General features: G+C 37.2%; 1 protein-coding gene across 2 annotated transcripts in view; it reads left to right on the forward strand.

Moving 5' to 3' along the window:
• The window catches only part of dnai7 (dynein axonemal intermediate chain 7), an 87,519-nt gene that overhangs the window by 41,462 nt on the left and 26,347 nt on the right, over positions 1-19,710 (forward strand). For both annotated transcript variants that reach the window (XM_039761561.1, XM_039761562.1), the window contains exons 2-8: positions 4,747-4,828; positions 7,416-7,507; positions 8,742-8,846; positions 15,092-15,229; positions 16,849-16,995; positions 17,317-17,420; positions 19,208-19,502. In XM_039761561.1, coding sequence (XP_039617495.1) covers positions 4,747-4,828; positions 7,416-7,507; positions 8,742-8,846; positions 15,092-15,229; positions 16,849-16,995; positions 17,317-17,420; positions 19,208-19,502 — 963 coding nt within the window. The remainder of the gene's footprint in view (positions 1-4,746; positions 4,829-7,415; positions 7,508-8,741; positions 8,847-15,091; positions 15,230-16,848; positions 16,996-17,316; positions 17,421-19,207; positions 19,503-19,710) is intronic.

Consider the following 19,710-nt stretch of genomic DNA (forward strand, 5'->3'; position numbering starts at 1 on the left):
CCCTATACTGACAGCCAATTAACATGCCATCTGGCAGTGCCAGTGCCTGTGTGAAAGGTTTTTTGGTAATGGTGAGTGTAGCCACAATTTTCTATTACCCTTTTTCATTTTTATTGTGGTATGACAACCACAAGACATGAAACAGGTGAGCCTCTCTTCTATTTGTGTGGTCCAAAAGATGCGTGTTTCTTCTTTGCTTGTAGCTCCATCATATGCCTTGTACTTCAAGGTGTGTGCTGTTTGCCTGTGAACTCATACACACACAAACCTGTCCCTACGACTTAAGACCGTATCAGATGGGTTTGATTTTGTTGGTGTAAGTTCGCGACCAGAGTGACTGAGTCTCATGCAATGTCAAACTGCACAACTGAGAGGTGCTGTTCCCCTTGTCTAGAGGTTATATCATGCTAACTGGTCAGCGTGTTCATTTAGGTGTGATCACAGAATTACAGAACACTTGTATGGAATGTCCGCTCACCCAATTTTTAGTCCACTAACATTTTTTCTTTCACACCTTACTCGGAAGTTCTGAAATATAGTAAGCATGCTGTGAGTCAAAGAACCTCAGAATGTTGACACACTTTCTTTGCAAATAGGACATTTTCTTCTGAGATGGTCATTTGTTTAACTCCTTTAGATGGTGTACCACAAATGTTAGCACAGCTGTAGAAGTTCCTGTAATAAATGTTTTGTCAAGGTAACACTGTGCATTTGGGTTCATTTTGGTTTTCATAGTTCTACAATGAAGAAGTTTAATATGAAAAACTTTGCAGAAAAGTTTGCAGGCTTTAACATATTAGAATCAAATGTTCCTGCAAACTACTAAGTGGGTGTATCTTTTCAACACTAGGTTATATGAGTGCGTAAAAGCTGATTTATATTAAAATTCACAAACTAATGTAATTTAAAGAGAAAGCGGGAGTTTAAGTAACCTCATCTGAAGTCCAGTTAATATGATAGCACATGATAGTGATGTTCTAATGAATAGTTAACTTGAAATGTTTACAAGTATCTGAACATTAAATAGTGTTTAACATGGTTTGCTTGTATATAAAACATTTAATAATTTAGTGAGGAAAATAAAAAGGTAATCGTCTATATGTAGACTGAAGAATTTTAAATGCACATTTATATAATGTACATTCAAACAGTAGTTTTTAATATAAAATATTCTGATGTCATTTACTGGTTGACGGCCATCAAGAACTCATCTCACAAGGACTCACTCAGCTAAAGGTCAGATTATGATCCATTATATGTAGTGTGGAAGATGACCCGGACACAGACAGGCAGATACGTTTAAATCACCCCACACATGTTTATTTAGGTGCTCCATATTTACAAGTGTGCTCCTCAGTCCCAAAGTCCTGGCCACAACACAATGCCTTTTCCTTCAGGCTGCCTCATTGTCTCTCCTCCAGACCTCGTCCTTCTTCCACCCGACTCTAGTCAATTTATGAAGGGAGGCGGCCCCTTTTATGCTTCCCCAGATGTGCTCCAGGTGTGTCCCGGCAATCTTCCACCGACACGCCCCAGTGTGGCGGAAGTGCCGGCTGCATCCCCAGAAGCACTCTGGGTGTCCCTGCTCCTCTTCCCTCCAGCACTTCCGGGTGTAGCGGAAATGCTGAGGTCCAGGGCTCCAAAGGCATAGGGGCACCCCTGGTGGTGACCAAGGGTCCCTACGGGGTTGAGCTTCAAAGCTCTGTACCCGTTGCCCGCACATGGTCTGAGGAAGGTGTAAGCCCTCCTCCGGTCCTCCTGGGCATCCCAGCCCAGCCGGGTTGCCCTCCCAGCCATCTCCGACAGTAGCTTATGCATTGTAAATGAAGATTCACACTCTTACTGTGGAGGATACTCAAGTACTTCATATCCATTTCCACTATTACAAAAATAAGTCGTATGAATCGAGTCAAAGGTTTCTGTCAATAGGTGTAACAGACTAAAATTTTTGCTTATAGGGATATGATTTCACTTTAAGTTCAGTTAAATAAAATTAATTATTTGCAGTATATTACTGAATTGAATTACAATACAGTATTTATATTCCATAACGTAAAAAAAAAATCACACTATTATCAGACTGTACCATGCTTCAGATATACATCTCTGGCAATTCCCATCCCATCTCTGGACCTGTTGTGAAGGAATTAGTTTTGGTACAAACAAATAAATGCTATATAGATTTAGATTTTTAGCCAGCCACTGTGTTAGCTAGTCAAAAGCTGACTACAGACAAGCATAGATAATATTTAAACAGATGGACCCAAGCATCAGTCAATATCATTGTCTGTTTTACTCATATATTTATACAATTGTAGTTAACTGGCCATTACATTAGATGTTGTTGCTTGTATAAATCCATCCATCTATTTTCTACCACTTACCCAAAGTCGAGTCGTGAGGGTTACTGTCCTTTTTTATCTTTAAGAAAGTACTTCATTTCATTTTTCACTTAACTTTTAAAAGGAATTCATGAAGAATATAGAACTCTTCTGAGACTCCAATAATCACGTTTTGCATGATTAAATCAGAACAGTCACTTTACTCTGCAGCAACCCCTGTGATCCATCAGAATGCTTCTAATCAAGACCAGTAAAAAATGCAGACTTGTGCAAGGGAAAATCAAATTCAGCTACTACCTTCTTGGCTGCAGTGGGCTGGCACCCTGCATGGGGATTTGATCCTGCCTTGCGCCCTGTGTTGGCTGGGATTGGCTCCAGCAGGCAAATGTGACACTATGTAAGGAACTAGCGGGTTGGGAAATGACTGACTGAATGACCTTCATGGGCATAATAGAGAAAGTGTACTGTAGTTTAAAGAGAACTACATCTTTAGTCTGAGAATATCTTAATGGATTACCAGGGCTGAAGTGTATATTGTGTTGATTAGCTGCTTCAGGCTAATCAGGCAAAATGATTAGTGCCTTTCTCAAAACAATATTACAGTTAAACTCCCAAAGGTGTAAATAATTTCTTTCATATATTTCAGTAGTTGCAGATGAGGTTTTGACCTATTACCAAAGTAATTAAATTACACTGGTAAAACATTCTTGTTGAAATTATCCAAAGCACTTACAATAATTAATCATTATTAATAATAATCAGGGCATCAGGATTGTAACTAATTTTACAGTTGTAAGATTATTCTTGCAACCTTGAATGACATAATTAGATTAGAAAATAGTGTTAACTTCCCACATATACACATTTGTTAAAATACAGGAACAGTCTACTTTATATTCGGCGTTAACAACTGGAAGATCACTCATACAGACTTGTTCTAACTTTTACTGGAATCACAAACATAAAATATGTGCTATCCAGTTTGTTGGCCTGGTTTGCCACTGAGGATACCAGTATGATTCACTTCTTGTAACTTTTGATTGTGGCTCCAGATTTCAAGGGCAAGGGCAAGAACAATGTACAGATGTCCCAGTGCAAGACTCTTCCTCTAAGTTGCACTCCTATCTGAATTTGATTTGGAATTATTAGTCCATCTTAATATATTGGTGAAATTTTTCTTTTCTTTTTCTTTTTATTGTTTTTACCCATCTGCTGTTCAGAACCCAAATTTCAGACATAACAGCATAAAGACATTTGTCAAAAAGGTAATAGGCAAGCATACTTCGGCTAGAAAAGCTCAGCTCTGTCAGTTTGTAATACTCCAGATCCATCATTTGTCACCAGGGGGCATACATAACCTCAAATACCATATAAATACACAGGAAAATAATCTTTCAGCAGGCAACTTTCCATTCTGTGAGTGTGGTTTACAAGTCTAAGAGTAAAACAATACAGTAGATTAAAATGGTACATGGGCCAAACTATTTAACCTTACACAACACACCTCAGTATGGAGTTCATATCGCAAAGGCCTCTGCAATCAACATCATTGTAAAGTTCTTCATGTGTGGAAATTCATTTTACACTTGTTGACATATATGAAACACATATTTTAGATGAAGCACAGACAGTTTTACGAACGTTATGACCTTATGACTTCAAATCCAACTCATTAGCCACTAGGTCTCACGGAAACCAGTAAAGCAAAACTCATCCTGATGGTGTTGAAACTGTTCACCAGTCACTGAATAATAAAAAAATTACTGGAAGGATTTTTCATTGTTGTCTAAAATGTGAACCAAAAAAAAAAAAAAAAGAATTTTTAATCATTGAAAAAAGGTAAGTGCTGTAAGTGTACTGTTAGTTACACATTTAGTTTTCATAGATGGCCTGACTGTGAGCTTGTCCTTTATTTTCTGTAGCTTTGCAACACTAACTGTACTTCATGGATGCATCCTATTATGAATTCCTGTGTTTTTCTGATGTTGTAAAGATAAGCTCATGATACTCACAACTCAGTTTCTGAACAATATGCATTTGTTCTTTTATGCCACTTTCTTAAATAGGCTTAAACCTTTAATCAGTAATGTTTGTTTTCAAAGTATCATATGAAAATGAGAATATATACCAGAACCTTGTTCTGGAACTTTGTAAGTTTTCATAGCTGATATTCATTAATTTCATCCAGGCCTGCTTTTAACTGGTGACATTTTAGTGTTTTTTGTTTTTTGTTTTTTTTTGCATAATGTGTGTTTTTTTGGCTAAAATAATCTTCATTGTTCTAGGCAGAATTTTTATTAATCATTAATAGTAAAATTAGATTTATGTGTGAACAAACAAATAGTAAATAACCCTAATATTACAAATAATACAATTTTATTTATTTATTTATTTTTTTTGGAAGTCTGGTAAAAAGAAAGGAAAGTTAAGTAAAGCTGAACGTGAGCGGTTGCAACGGGAAGAAGAAGAAAGGAAACTGAAAGAAGGTAGATTCAACTATGTAAAATTCTACTGAAATTCATCTTGAACTTATTGCTATGCTGCAAAACCTTTAATGCATGTACACCATATTGTGAAAAGTTTTTTAAGGCAGTAATTATATCTTAATTTACTGCAGCACGTTTTGCTCAGTTCTGTGGATAGGTTATGGTTAAGCATATGTATTCTACTGTAGTAATAATACAATTAAAAGAATAATTGAGGAGCTGGATGTAAGAAGGACAAAAGTAAGTACTGTCTTTTTAAATCTGTTATTTCATAACATAAACTTGTATGGTGACCAATGCATTCTGTTAGCAAGTAGCAACAGCTCAGTGTCATACTGCAAAAATCTTGTTGGTCAAATGCACTCAAGATAAAGAGTGCCAACAAATGAGCTCGAGGCCTGCTATGACACACACAGACAAAGTACATGAGTCATTTGTTAACTTCACATGCTGTTCTGATTTTCTTGAGTTTGTCATTTTTTCTTTCAAATAATAAAAGTACGTTTTGTCTCTGAACTATGAACTAACACACTCTCCTGACATCCACTCCTACAAATTATTTGAAATGAGTGGCTTTTTAAATTGTTGAGATTTTTCAAAACATATGTGTTATATCAATGATTTCCAGTCTGTGGATCACTTTGTTAAATATGCAAAGATTTTAAATTATTCTGGAGGACCTACAGAAAGATCTACAAAGACATGGGGAGACCACACTGACCACAAACAGATAGTGACTGGGTTGGGATTTGAACCCAGCCACAAGCTGCAAGGTAGTCACATCTGACTGTGCTGCTTGGATTTACTTAATGCAATATTCAGATGTTCATTCAAATGCCATGTTGGCACACATTTCAGATGACATGCTCATATATTATATTGCCAAAAGTATTGGGACAATCCCCCCCAAAATCATTGAATTCAGGTGTACTAATCAATTCCATGGCCACAGATGTATAAAATCAAACACCTAGGCAGGCAGACTGCGTCTACAAACATTTGTGAAAGAATGGGTCGTTCTCGGAAGCTCAGTGAATTCAAGCATGGTACTGTAATAGAATACCACCTGTACAGTAAAAAGTGAAATTTCCTCACTATTAAATGTTCCCTGGTTAACTGTTAGTGGTATTATAACAAAGAGGAAGAAATTGGGAACAGCAGCAAATCAGCCACAAAGTGGTAGGCCACGTAAAATCATAGAGCACATGTTGAGGCGCACAGTGTACAGAAGTCGCCAACTTTCTGCAGTGTCAATAGGTACAGACCTCCAAAAGCTCAAGAACAGTGTGTAGAGAGCTTCATAGAATGGGTTTCCATGGCCGAGCAGCTGCATCCATGCCTTACATCACCAAGTGCATTGCAAAGCGTTGGATGCAGTGGTATATAGCATACCACCACTGGACTCTAGAGCAGTGGAGATGTGTCCTCTGGTGTGACAAACTACGCTTCTCTGTCTGGCAATCTGATGGACGAGTCTGGGTTTGGTGGTTGCCAGGAGAACGGCACTTGCCTGTCTGCATTGTGACAAGTGTAAAGTTTGGTGGAGGGGGGATTATGGTGTGGGGTTCTTTTTTTAAAGGTTGGGCTTGGCCCCTTAGTTCCAGTAAAAGGAACTCTTAATGGTTCAGCATGCAAAGCCATTTTGGACAATTTCATGCTCCCAACTGTATGGTAATAGTTTGGGGATGGCCCCTTCCTGTTCCAACGTGACTGTGCATCAATGCACAAAGCAAGGTCTATAAAGAAATGGATGAGCGAGTTTTGTGTGGAAGAACTTGATTGGCCTGCATAGAGCCCTGACCTTAACCCAACAAAATACCTTTGGGATAAATTCGAGCGGAGACTGCGAGCCAGGCCTTCTCATCCAATATCAGTGCCTGACCTAACAAATGCTCTTCTGGATGAATCGTCAAAAATTCCCATAAACACACTCCTAAACTTTGTGGAAAGCCTTCATAGAAGAGTTGAAGCTGTTATAGCTGCAAAGGGTGGGTCAACTCCATATCAAAAGCCTATGTATTAAGAATGGGATGTCATTGAAATTTATGTGTGTGTAAAGGCAGGCGTCCCAATACTTTTGGCAATATAGTGTACATTTATCAACATAAATGTATTCTTGGTGCATCAGCCATCTTACTTCTAACTAATTAACTCCTAAATGCAAACTCATGTAATCTGCATAATTTTTAGGAATTATACAGATGGTATAAATATGTAAACTTTGTTTAATTAGTAAATATTTTGCAAAAAAATATTTTTGTAAAACTTCCTTGTGCAGAAGGCTGTTTAGCACTCAGTGACTCTGTAATGGAAAATGTGGGTTCAGAAATTAAATGGTGGCTATTTTCAGTCACAGATTAGGCTGTTCGGAGACTGTCAATCTGTGTGGTCTGAGTGGGTATGGATGTATGTAGAAGTGTGCTCAGAGATGGATCATGTCTTATCCACTGTTGGTTCCTCTCTCTTCTGTTCCTGATATTGCAGCAATAGGCTCCTGTTTTCCTCAACCTTAATGTGGGTACAGTATGTTCAGATAATAGATGAAACAAAAGGATATTTTCAATAAATTACATTCTTTTTTTGCCAGAGGAGGAACGCTTGCTAGCTGAAAAAGAAGAAGCCGAGAGATTGGAAAGGGAACAAAAACTACAAGAAGAGAGGGACAGACTTGAAGCCAAGGTCTGCTAAACACAAACACAGAAAAGCATTAATTTAATCATTTTGTTTCCTACATCTATTTAATTAATAGACATGTCTAAATTATTTTTTTAATTTTTTGCGTTCCATCAATATACATACCTTATAAATGTCAAAATTTGTACAACACATTTTTTACAATGGTCATTGGTCCTCTGACAGGTGATATACTATTACAACATTCATTTGACGCATGACTGATCAGCTACTACAGTGTATTACCTTGTTAGCCATCTTTAAGTACAGTGCTGTTTGTCATAGTAAGTGTAGGGGTGAGTGTGTGTGAGAGCCCTGTCCTGAGATTATTCCTTCCTTGTGCCTGATGTTTCTGATGTAGCTGCCAGCTTCCATTTTCTTGAAATGCAGTAAGCAGGCTTAAAAACAGTGGATGGGTGGATATTTATTTAGTTGTTCCTTAGGTAGTGTAGGAGTGCCAGAATACTTAGTTTAGGTTGTAAAATAATTTAAGGACTTTGGAGAGATCCACTTTGCTAGAGTTATATTATCAAGCAGATTTTTTTAAAATATATATATATATTGTGGAAGCCAGCCCGGACACAGACAGGCAGACACGTCAATGTCACCCAACACACGTTTATTATACATTTGATCTATTTATAATAGTGCCAGACAACCCCAAAGTCCTGGCCACCAGTCCAAAGCCTTACACTCTTCAGGCCGCCTCTTTGCCTCCTCCAAGACGTCGTCCTACTTCCACCCAACTCAAGTCCTCCTATGAAGGGAGGTGGCCCCTTTTATATGCCCCCGGATGTGCTCCAGGTGCTTCCCGGCAATCTTCCACTGGCACTCCCCAGTGTGGTGGAAGTGCCGGCTGCGCCCCCAGAAGCACTCCGGGTGTCCCTTCTCCTCTTCCCCCTAGTACTTCCGGGTGTGCCGGAAGTGCTGAAGTCCAGGGCTCCCAAGGCATTGGGACGCCCCCTGGCAGTGACCACGGGCCCCTACAGGGTTGAACTTCAAAGCTCTGTACCCGTCACCCCCACATGGTCTTGGGGAGGTGTAAGCCCTCCTCCGGTCCTCCTGGGCATCCTGGCCGGGTTAAACCAATATACCCCCCCCCATATCTACGACAATATATGTACTGAATGTTTTGAAATGACAGCTCAACACTATAGATGGAAGTTTAAGACATGATTTAATTCCATTATATGACAAAAATGTAATAACAGTGTGGTGTAATAAATGCATGTTTTTACAGGATCAAGAACGAAGGGAAGCTGAGCTTATTGAACTTCATCTTTTGCTGGATGGGAACCGTATCTCTGCAAATAATTGGTATGAAAAACTCAGAAAGCAAGCAAAGGTTGGTATAGATTATATAATACACTGTATATTTTAATAAATTTGTATTCATTTTTATATTACACGCTGTCACTTATCTGCCCAGTATTGTTTTCTGGCTTGCCTTAGGTGCTGATGAGATAGACTTTGACTACCCAGTACTGTACTTGAAAAATTTTATTGAAAGGGCCTAGAGAACAAGTGAATAAGATTTAAGTTGTTTTATTAACACTGTTACAAAAATTTCAAGACCTGCTTTTTATTAAGGTACTAGCAGAATACCCGCGCTTCGCAGCGGAGAAGTAGTGTATTAAAGAAGGTACGAAAAAGAAAAGGAAAAATTTTAAAAATAACGTAACATGATTGTTAATGTAATTGTTTTGTCATTGATATGAGTGTTGTTCTCATCTCTCTATCTATATATATATATGCTGTCATATATATATATATATATACACACACACACACACACACACACACACACACATACATACATACATACATACATATATACACATACATATCTTCATATCTACATATCTATATACATATCTACACATACACACATATATATATATATACATACCTATCTACATCATATATACACACACATACATACATACACACACACAAATTATATATATGTGTGTATGTATGTATGTATGTATGTATGTGTGTGTGTGTGTGTGTATATATATATATCTATATATATATATATATATATATATATATATATAATGTAGATAGTGTGTGTGTGTGTATATATATATATATATATATATATATATACACACATACATACATATATATACACATACATATACTTGTGTGTATAGCTTTTATATATGTGTGTGTATAGCTTTGGTCACTGAGTGCAAGGGAGAAATAATAAAATATAGTCTATAAGTTATTAAACAGTAAAACATTAACGTTTTAAGAAGTACAGGTACATTGAGCACTACTGGAGTGGTTTGGGTAAACTACATTTTAAAGACTGTGTAACACAACAGGTAAGTAACTAACAGCAGCTAAAATATATATGGATCATCTCTCGGTAGTAGATCCCTTTTGAAAGGCGCTACACGACGGCTGTGGTATAGAAATTACATTTTCTATGTGAACGTTCAAATTTGTGCCTCTGGTAATGTGCCTTACCGGCATTTAAAGAAAATTAGTTTTGTGTCCTCTGCAGTGTTAAGCGAGAAAGGCTTTGGTTTGGGATAAAAGGAAAAAAGTTGTAAAGAAAGGAAAGTTGCCTTTTTCTTTTATATAGTATAGAGAGATGTGTTCGCTGACGTTATGATCGCCTTTTGGGACAGTCGCGTGGGTCTTGTGTAGACTGGTGAGACGTCCTCGCCATTAATCGGCTGTGATGGCACTGTCAGTCCTCTACTCGTGTGCGTGTCTTCATAATCCGGGTGAGAACCTCATAATCGTATACGTGCAAAAGAAAGTGTGAATCGCCTTAATATTATTTTGCCGTGGTGTAGAAAAGGGGTCCCGTGTTTGCACTTGTCTGGGCTATAGCGCAGGGGGAGGATGAAAAAAATTAAAAGTGCTCACTTTGACTTAAGGCAGAAGCGCAGTCAGCGTCTCAAAGGCCGGCACAGCTATGCACGCGCTGGCTGCTCGACTTTTGCAGGGCAGGAGACCACAGTTTTGCAGACACGTTCATGATATCAAAAGTCTCAGCGCTCTTTGGAGGTCATTCATATATTATATGATATATATGTATATATATATATATATATATATAATATACCCCCTCGCAGCGGAGAAGTAGTGTGTTAAAGAAGTAATGAAAAAGAAAAGGAAACATTTTAATAATAACGTAACATGATTGACATTGTCATGAGTGTTGCTGTCATATATATGCCTGCCTAAATAAGTCACCCTCGCTTTGCTCTTACTTTATTTACCGTTCATTTAATCACGGCTAGTGGCGGAAAAATTATAAAATGGAAGGAGGATGGCTTTACCAAAACAATTATTGATGGCGAATCGATTATTCATAAAGCTTGAATTGGTGATGTTTTTCTGTGTTAACCTCATATTTTTCATACTTCTTCTCAAACTAAGGTGGTGCGAGGGTAAAATGAATCGGGATGCGCTGATCAAAGTAATCGGTGTACCAGGAAATCATGCATTGACAAAAGCTCCCCTGCTTGTAATGCAAAGTGTGATTAAATGCATTATTTTTTAACGCATTATGGAGCACATGCATCGAAGCTTCTCAGCTGTGCTTGTGCTAAGAAAAGGAAAGATTTTAAAAATAGCGTAACACGATTGTCAATGTAACCTTTTGTAAGTAGTGCCTGGAGGATTCAGTGTGGAGAAACTCTATAGAGACAGCGTGTGTATTAACTTGTGGATTTTTCTGTGAGTATTTGGTGGCAGTCTGACAAGTTGCTCGAAGACGGCATTAGCTGAGCTCAGCTCAGAGCCAAATGAGATGAATGGGAGGGAGATGATGACGTGACTCCCCCACCCGCCTTAACTGTCAATCCCCCACAAACACAGTCTCTCGGAATTTGCATAAGCACACCCCTTCACCTACAATTTTAACTTAGTTACAAAGTGATCAAAACTCTCGCTTATATCCTGCGTCCTCTCATTAAACTTGTATCCCGCATTACCTGTGGGCATGTGAAACGCCAGCGGTAGCCTGTCTATGAACTTAATTTAAAGTTTAGGTTTACACCTTGCTTCCTTTCCGAGGTAGCAGCAGTCATGAATATGGTAGTATATGTCACTCGCTCGCTTCTTATTGTTTCGCTGCCTTCTCAATTATATAATGCATGTTTTCTTAAGGCTTTTGGTGGTCTTCCTGGTTTTCTACGCACTGCGTTGACAGTCAGTTCACGTGATTACGTGAGAGGCGTGATGATGTCACACGAAACTCCGCCCCCCCACGTCATTCCAGCTCAACTCCATTACAGTTAATGGAGAAAAATACCTTCCAGTTATGACCATTAGGCGTAGAATTTCGAAATGAAACCTGCCCAACTTTTGTAAGTAAGCTGTAAGGAATGAGCCTGCCAAATTTCAGCCTTCTACCTACACGGGAAGTTGGAGAATTAGTGATGAGTGAGTGAGTGAGTGAGTGAGTGAGTGAATGAGTGAGTGAGTGAGTGAGTGAGTGAGTGAGGGCTTTGCCTTTTATTAGTATAGATTTATTTATAGCATGACTGGAATTTATAGAATAAAACTGTCATCCATGTGAACTTGTGATACACATTAAATGGAAAAATAAAATGTGCTCAAGTTCTTCCATCTGTCAGTTTTCTGAACCGAAACATTTTCTCTGCAGTCCAGTAATTAGTTACTTATTGATACTGTGAACAATCATGGGTGCTCTTAGGCTGGTCGCAAAACCTGAATATGAGCAAGGAGGCCAAAGTTATAAAAACGGTTGTCTTTATTGTAAGTAAAGCAAACAAGACAGGGAGTAAAAAACTGGAATAACCCAAGTACAGCAAACAACAAATATGCTGCTTCTGATAGCCTTTTAGCTGTCTGTTACTTAGGATGACTGGTCCATTTATCAAATACACATTTGTCTTTTTCTCGCTCTCAACTCCTGGTCCTTTTCCTATAATACTCTGGCCCTAATTTTTCCTACTAGTGGAAATCTTATCCACATCGGTCCTTCCAACTCCAGACTTGCAGGAGTGATAACCAGAAGTTAGTCTTAAGACTCCTGCAAGAGACTGCTTCAAGGGTAAAAGTCAGGAATGTCTTCATAAACTCCTGATAAAAGTTTAGTCAACCACTAGGGTAGTCTTGCAGAGCCAGACGTGTTCTCAAACAAGAATACATGTTTGGGGACAATCCATTAAAATGTGTATAGTGAACTGTGGTAAATCCTGTGCTGAAAATGCTACACTTACAGGGCTTTTTCCTAAAGCACCCACCCTCGATTTCTCCAGTCCATGCATTTTAAACTGCCTCTGGGGTTTCAGGGAGGGAGAAAAAGATACCGAACTTAATGCTAAGAGAAAATAAAAAACTAAAGTTGCTGTTACCCATTCAGGAGCTCAGTACCACAGGTACATTAGCTGTCTTAACGGCAGTCCTTTTGAAGGAGTGTGACATACCATTTATTTTAAATGCTTATTTTGCAGTTCATATTTCTATGAATATAGCTGTCATTTCTTTTAAGCTTTCAATGACTCCTACAGTATCATAAAAATACTGAACAAACAACAGCACACACAACACCTGCAATAACATATTTTATACATTTACTATTTGCCCATTGATACCATTGAATGCCAATGTATAATCTGATGCTACAGAAAGGTTTTTCCCTTGCATCAGGTTTATTTTTATAGCAGGTTATGGTTGTTTCCAAAACGTGCAATGTGCTATCCGCACACACAACACATGTTTCTATATCTAATAGTGTTTTTGGAAGACTTTTTGACTGTAGATGGTTTATCATAAACAGAAGCTTGCTCTCTGTCGGTCCAGGCTATCAACAACAACAATATTTATTTATATAGCACATTTTCATACAAATAATGTAGCTCAAAATGCTTTACATGATGAAGAAGGAAAAAAGACAAAATAAATAAGAATTAAAATAAGGGAAAACAAATTAACATAGAATAAAAGTAAGGTCTGATGTCCAGGGATGACAGAAAAAAAGGGATGTCCAGGCATTCTACCTAACATAAATGACCTTAATCAGTCCTCACTGTATTCAGGGTTCTCATGGGAGAATTTGATGATGGCGGTCATGTGGACTTCAAGAGCACCCCTACTTTTAGTGCCGCCGTCATGATTTTTTGCATCGGTTTAGAAATGTGACACTCAGTGAGCCGTCTATTTGTTTCCACCCAGTTTTAAGGGAAATTCACTGATGCCTATCTCTAGACATATATTATACACATGGCTTCAGCAATGTCTATCCCTAGGGCAAGGGTGTCAAACTCCAGGCCTGGAGGGCCACAGCAGCTACAGGTTTTCATTCTAACCCTTTTCCTAATCAGTGACCAGTTTTCACTGCTAATTATCTTTTTTCCCCCATCATTTTAATATCCCCTCTTAGAACGATTCAGCCCTCTGAATTGATTCTTTTCTTCACTAAATGATAGCCAAATAAAAATGAGAGATCCAATAGATGACCAGTTAAACTGGGGCTTCAAACTCCAACCAATTTCTTAATGAGAAGCCGATTCTTGCTGTTATTTAAACCTGTTATTTAATTCCATGGCTTGTTGCTGCTCTCATATTGCCACAACACAAATTTTCAAAACTGTTTTCAAAAATTGTTTTCTATTTTTTCTAAGAACATTGTCAAAATGTATTGGTGACCTGCGAGATCAACCTTACCGAGACCTTCGCCTTTCTTTATTTTCAGATATTGTGTGATGGGCACAGGCGAGCTGCTCGTGTGGTGGCTTGTTTTGTGTCTCATTATTATTTGGCTGCTAATTAAGGAAAAAGAAACAACTAAGGGGCCTGAGTCAAGTTAATTATAAGAAGTAATTAGCAGCAAAAACTAGTCACTAATTAAGAAGATGGTAAGAATGAAAACCTGCAGCCACTGTGGCCCTCCAGGACTGGAGTTTGACACCCCTGCCCTAGGGTAACATGACCATCATATTAAATAGAACTTTGCCTTGAACACTGTGTCATGTGTTTGTCTCCTGTGACCTGTCAAATTAGCGAACTTCTAATAATTTAGCAAATGTCTTCCATACCCAATAAATCTTTCACAACAGATATCAAAAAGGCAAACTGAAATAAAACACCTGAGTATAATATACAATTTGTCCGGAAACAGAATGTGTAGTTGATATGTTTTTATTTGTTATTTCCCTTTATTTAAGTATTATTTTATGGGGATGTGTGGGTACTTTACTGGGCTGGAGTTTTTTTCAGGGTTTGTTTTTTGCTTTTACTTGATGCTATCATGCATAGGCGTTGGCTCCTCAAGACACTTCATTGAAATAGCCAGTTCAGAAAATAGATGGACAAAACTTTTAGAAACCAACTCTATATAAACTCTGTCTTTGAAAAACACTAACAATGTTTAAGTTAAAGTTGATAAATGTTCGGTTTTTCATCTGCAGAATGTCTTTATTTTCCCCTGTTCCGGATAGAAGGGACTTGTATATTGTAAAAGAAGAAACCATTTACAGATACCGTTTGAGGAGCATACCTTTGATTTACTGTACTAAAATATATTGAAATGTTTGGATATTCATTTATGTATATATTATGGCAATTTTTGTGACTTTTAATTTGCTTTAATTTAAGTGGAATCGTTATATGCGTTGTGATGGAAGTCCTGATCCGTCTATAACACAAGAAATAAATACATTCATAAACCTATCAAAGGAGGACAGTAATAAGAACACTAATTCAATGATGTCTAATGCAACTTTGGCAATAAATGTAAGTGATTAAAGTACATTTGTATACCTTTCACTTTCATCTCCATTAGTAACTGTTGTCTTCAGAAGCAGCATTCCAAGAAAAAAATGCAACATTTTCCGGCTTTGCTTTTTGCAAGATACAAAGAGATATGTTCTGCTTAAAGCATTGGTCATTTTGATGTATTTCACATCAAATAACATTTTTAAGTAATACATCTTTTTTATTAGTGCTTTCTATGTTAGATTGTTTAATAATTGACTATCTCTTTAAATGTTTATGTAAAAATATGCATTTCATTTCATTTATAATTCAAGAAATTGATTACACATTTGGCTTATTTTTCCTTTTAATTTGTTGCTAATAATGAATTCCTTTTAAGATCATAACTGTCCTGATACAATATATAGGGTATTTATTATGGAGAGACATGGTCGTACAGTAATTAGTGTCATTGCCTCACAGCATAGACTGGGTTTAAATTCCAGCTTAGTTGCTGTCTGTGTAGAGTTTACAGATTTTTCTTAATGTGTGTATGTATGTTTTTTCCTGGTGCTCCCATTTTCTTCCTGCATCCCAAAGAGTTGTAGCTGATGTTGATTGAAGGTGCTAAATTGGCATTGTGAATGTGTGTGTTAACGTGCCTTGTGACAGACTGGCATTCTGTCTAGAAAAGCTGGGTTAGTGAAGTATTAAATATATATTTTTAACCCATATTTTTCTTATTTTATTTACATAGTCATATATATGTATACTGTATATCAGGGGTGCCCACACTTTTTCGGCTTGCGAGCTACTTTTAAAATGACCAGGTCAAAATGATATACCTACATTAAAAATGATGTATTATATATATAACCTTTATGGCACAATAACAATTCAATACATTTATGGTCACTAAAGTATTTAAATTTAATAATCGTCATGTAGGAAAAGGCTGACTCAGAATAATGCAGTCAGGGAGCTTTTGAATTCAGCTGAGTGAGAAATGACAGCTGTCCAAATAACTGCGGTTTTAGCTCCCTCTCCTTTCTCTTTCTCAGATCGCTTTTCGGAAGGAAGTCAGTTTCGTAGTTTTTATGAACAGTTCGAAAGTGCCTTTCCACATTTTCCTTCTTTGGAATAGCAATGATAGATTGACAGATCAGACAAATACACTTCAATTGTGACATTGTGAGAAAAAATCCTCTTCCAATTCCATATCCAGCTTATACTCTCCCCAAACAATTTTTTTTTTCTAATTCCCTTCTTTAGTCGATATAAATTGGAAGGCTAACTAGATCACAGCCGGAGTTTTGCAGTAGCTTGCGTGTTTGATCGTGCGTGCGGGATGACCAGTGTGTTAGAAGAGAAGAGATCTCAGACTGGCCGCCCTGTATGTCAATCAAGTGGCAAATGCCATAGGGAGGATATATGATAGACTAACGTTTAAAAACAATTTTTTTTGAATGCAACACAATCTACCTGCACTACCTTTGCGATCTACCGGTCAATCGCGATCGCCGCATTGGGCACCCCTGCTGTATATGGTTGGCTAAATAAGTATACTGTATACTCTAAATAAAGTTCATGTAAATAGGGGTGTTTAATGAGAAATGCACTGGAAACAAACGTGAATTAACTGTAAATATCATGAATAGCTTACAGATGAATTGGAGAACCTATTGGCTGAAACACCTGCTCATGAGATGAATGAAAAAGATATTGTACAGCATATGGAGACAATTATTAATCTACAAAATTTAGTTCATTTTAAATATGATGAAGTCACAGAAGAAATACTGAAGGTATATTTAATTTTATCATGTTATATGTTTGTGTTATGCTCATATCTTTTATAGCTTATATGCTAACAATACTAAAACTGTGGAAGTCAGTTTTTAATTAAATAACTATTGCTTAACCTAACCAGTCGGCTTTTAAAATAAATAGAATTATTTCAGTGATGATTATTGTATAAGGAAGCAAATACTATTTTTGTATATGGTTACATTTTTAAAAATACAAAAGGTTATTTTTAAATAAGTTGTACTTAATGTACATATTTCAAATATATTAAACATGAAATACCTTTTTTTCCCAATCTCATCTATACACATGCTGTACAGCATTCTACTGAATCTGCTGATCCTGATACTGGAAACATGCAAATGGTGATAAAGAAGGATGATATAATAATTTGCTTATGGGCAAATTTAACCAAAGATCCAAGGTAGGTAATTTTATATAGTATTCATTTAATATTTCAGTCTTTGGGCCAATAACCTAAAATTCACAACAAGTGTATTCCACTCAGTTCCCATCATATGTAAATACACTGAAGAACAATGATGTGGTAAATATTACTATAATAATAATAATACATTTTATTTATATAGTGTCTTTCCCAAGTGCCTACTACTACTACTATGTTTCAGAATTTACCATCATATTTTTAACATTATAACTGAAGTTACTAGATGAGTGAGACAATTTTCACTATTACTGTTATAGTATGCTCAGGATAGTATTGTGGCACTTTCATGCACATAGCCTAAAAAGTATCATAGCATAATTTAACACTCTCACACAGAATTCAATCCATAGTCATAGGAAGTTGAAGGCAATGCTGCCAACATTGAGTGCAAGGATGGAACCAACCGAGGATTAGCTGCCAGTCCATTGCAGAACCCATTCACATACACAGCCAAACTCACTCACAGTTAGCCTAACCAGAATGTAACACCCTGAGGACAACTCCAGCAGACATGATATTTGCAGTATCCACATACACAGTGACCAAAGTCTAGTGCAAAATTACTTACTTAAAATTACTTGGTAACTTACTTGAATTGTGAAGCATAACACAGAAAGTCAATCCTGGTGATAAAACTAGCACACTTATGGCTCAGCGTGCAAACCTTAATCTCTAGGCCTCAAAATATATAATTAGCCTATTTGCCATGAGGATGTGCTGGCTTTTGAAGGAACAGCATGAATCAAATAGTTGAAAATTAGGGAAGAAATAAAGTAGTCAAAAATCCATTCATCAATGCAGTTTTCTTTCCTTTTTTTAGTTACAGGTCTGAAATGTTTAATGCTACTGACTGGTATCATGCAGAATGCCAAGGGTTCCTCTCTACAGTATTTTACAGCATTCTGACACATTTCAAAGTTCCAACAGACGTTTCAAATTTCTTGAACCAGTTTAAAGTAGTGTTATGAGAAGGAGGCACATTGATCTTAATCCTAAATTTTCTTTACATTTCCTTTACAGTGTTGTAACAGTAAACATGAGATGACACTAATTGGTTCATAGCCTTTAAAGGTGCATTTATTATCCAACACTAACACATCACTATGCACCGCACACCCCCCCATTAATTCACTCCCTGCAACACCCCAACAATCATCACATCCTTATAGCTCACCACCCATCATTAACGAAGTAATAAATCAGTCACTTGATCTGTTGTCAATTTATATTAGCTGTAAATCGGTAATTATCATTTTACAACTTGCTTAATTCAACTGCAGTGTTAAAGGGACTTGCGCCCATCACAGCAACATCTGGTACAATGACTGAACGAACCCTGAACGTGGCATTAGACCACTGAAGAACAAACTAACACAAATAGACATGGACACATGCACACACACATAAATCACAGCAGGCTAGTCAAAAATATAACAAAAGTTTAAACTGGGCACTTTCCATATCCTAAAGAAACAGTATGTATATTAAGTTAATGTATAACTCTGTTGGCGTTTTAATCTGGGCTGGCCACTTCCATGTAATTGATGCTGCCAGTTGAGTATCAGGCTGCCCTTTAATGGAGAATTAGGCTCAGAAAATTGATTAGTTAATGGTGGGATATTACATCTAAACCTATTTACTAAACACAGCCTTTGCAGTAGGTACTGCTTGTGATAATGTAAGGAATCTATAGGAATTCAATATTGTTTTATTGTCCTTTTCAAGTAGATATGTTTTGAAGAATTGTTTGTTTTATTGAACAGGTTCAAAGGTTATGAATTCCCTGAGACCGGGCTTGCATTTGAACTACCAAAGCCCTTAGCATCAATGGATATTGCTGTGCGCTTCCTCTATAGTCGACATGATCACCTTTCCTCCCGCTCTCAATCATTCCACCTGCAAGTTAAAAATCCAGCAACCAACATCATGACAGAACCTGAACTAAATGACACAAAAGATATTGAAGTAGATCAAGTTGATGGAGAGCAGAAAGAAGAAACAGAAAATCTCAGACTTAGTGAAAATGAGCCAGAGTCTGTCAGTGCTGAAGATAGAAAGGTATGTTTGTTCAGTACTGGAATTCATGAAGACAAAAGAACTAAACTTGGAACTTGGGTTTATAGACAATACATCCAGAGTACTGACTTGTGTGAAATACCGTATTACATTTGGTGCAGTTGATAGCAATAGTAACTTAAGGGGATTTATCATTACATTAGAAGTAAAATATGCAGTGCATTGGCCTGTATATTTGGGACAGGGATTG

Source organism: Polypterus senegalus, chromosome 8 (assembly GCF_016835505.1).
Source record: "Polypterus senegalus isolate Bchr_013 chromosome 8, ASM1683550v1, whole genome shotgun sequence".
Lineage (NCBI taxonomy): Eukaryota > Metazoa > Chordata > Cladistia > Polypteriformes > Polypteridae > Polypterus > Polypterus senegalus.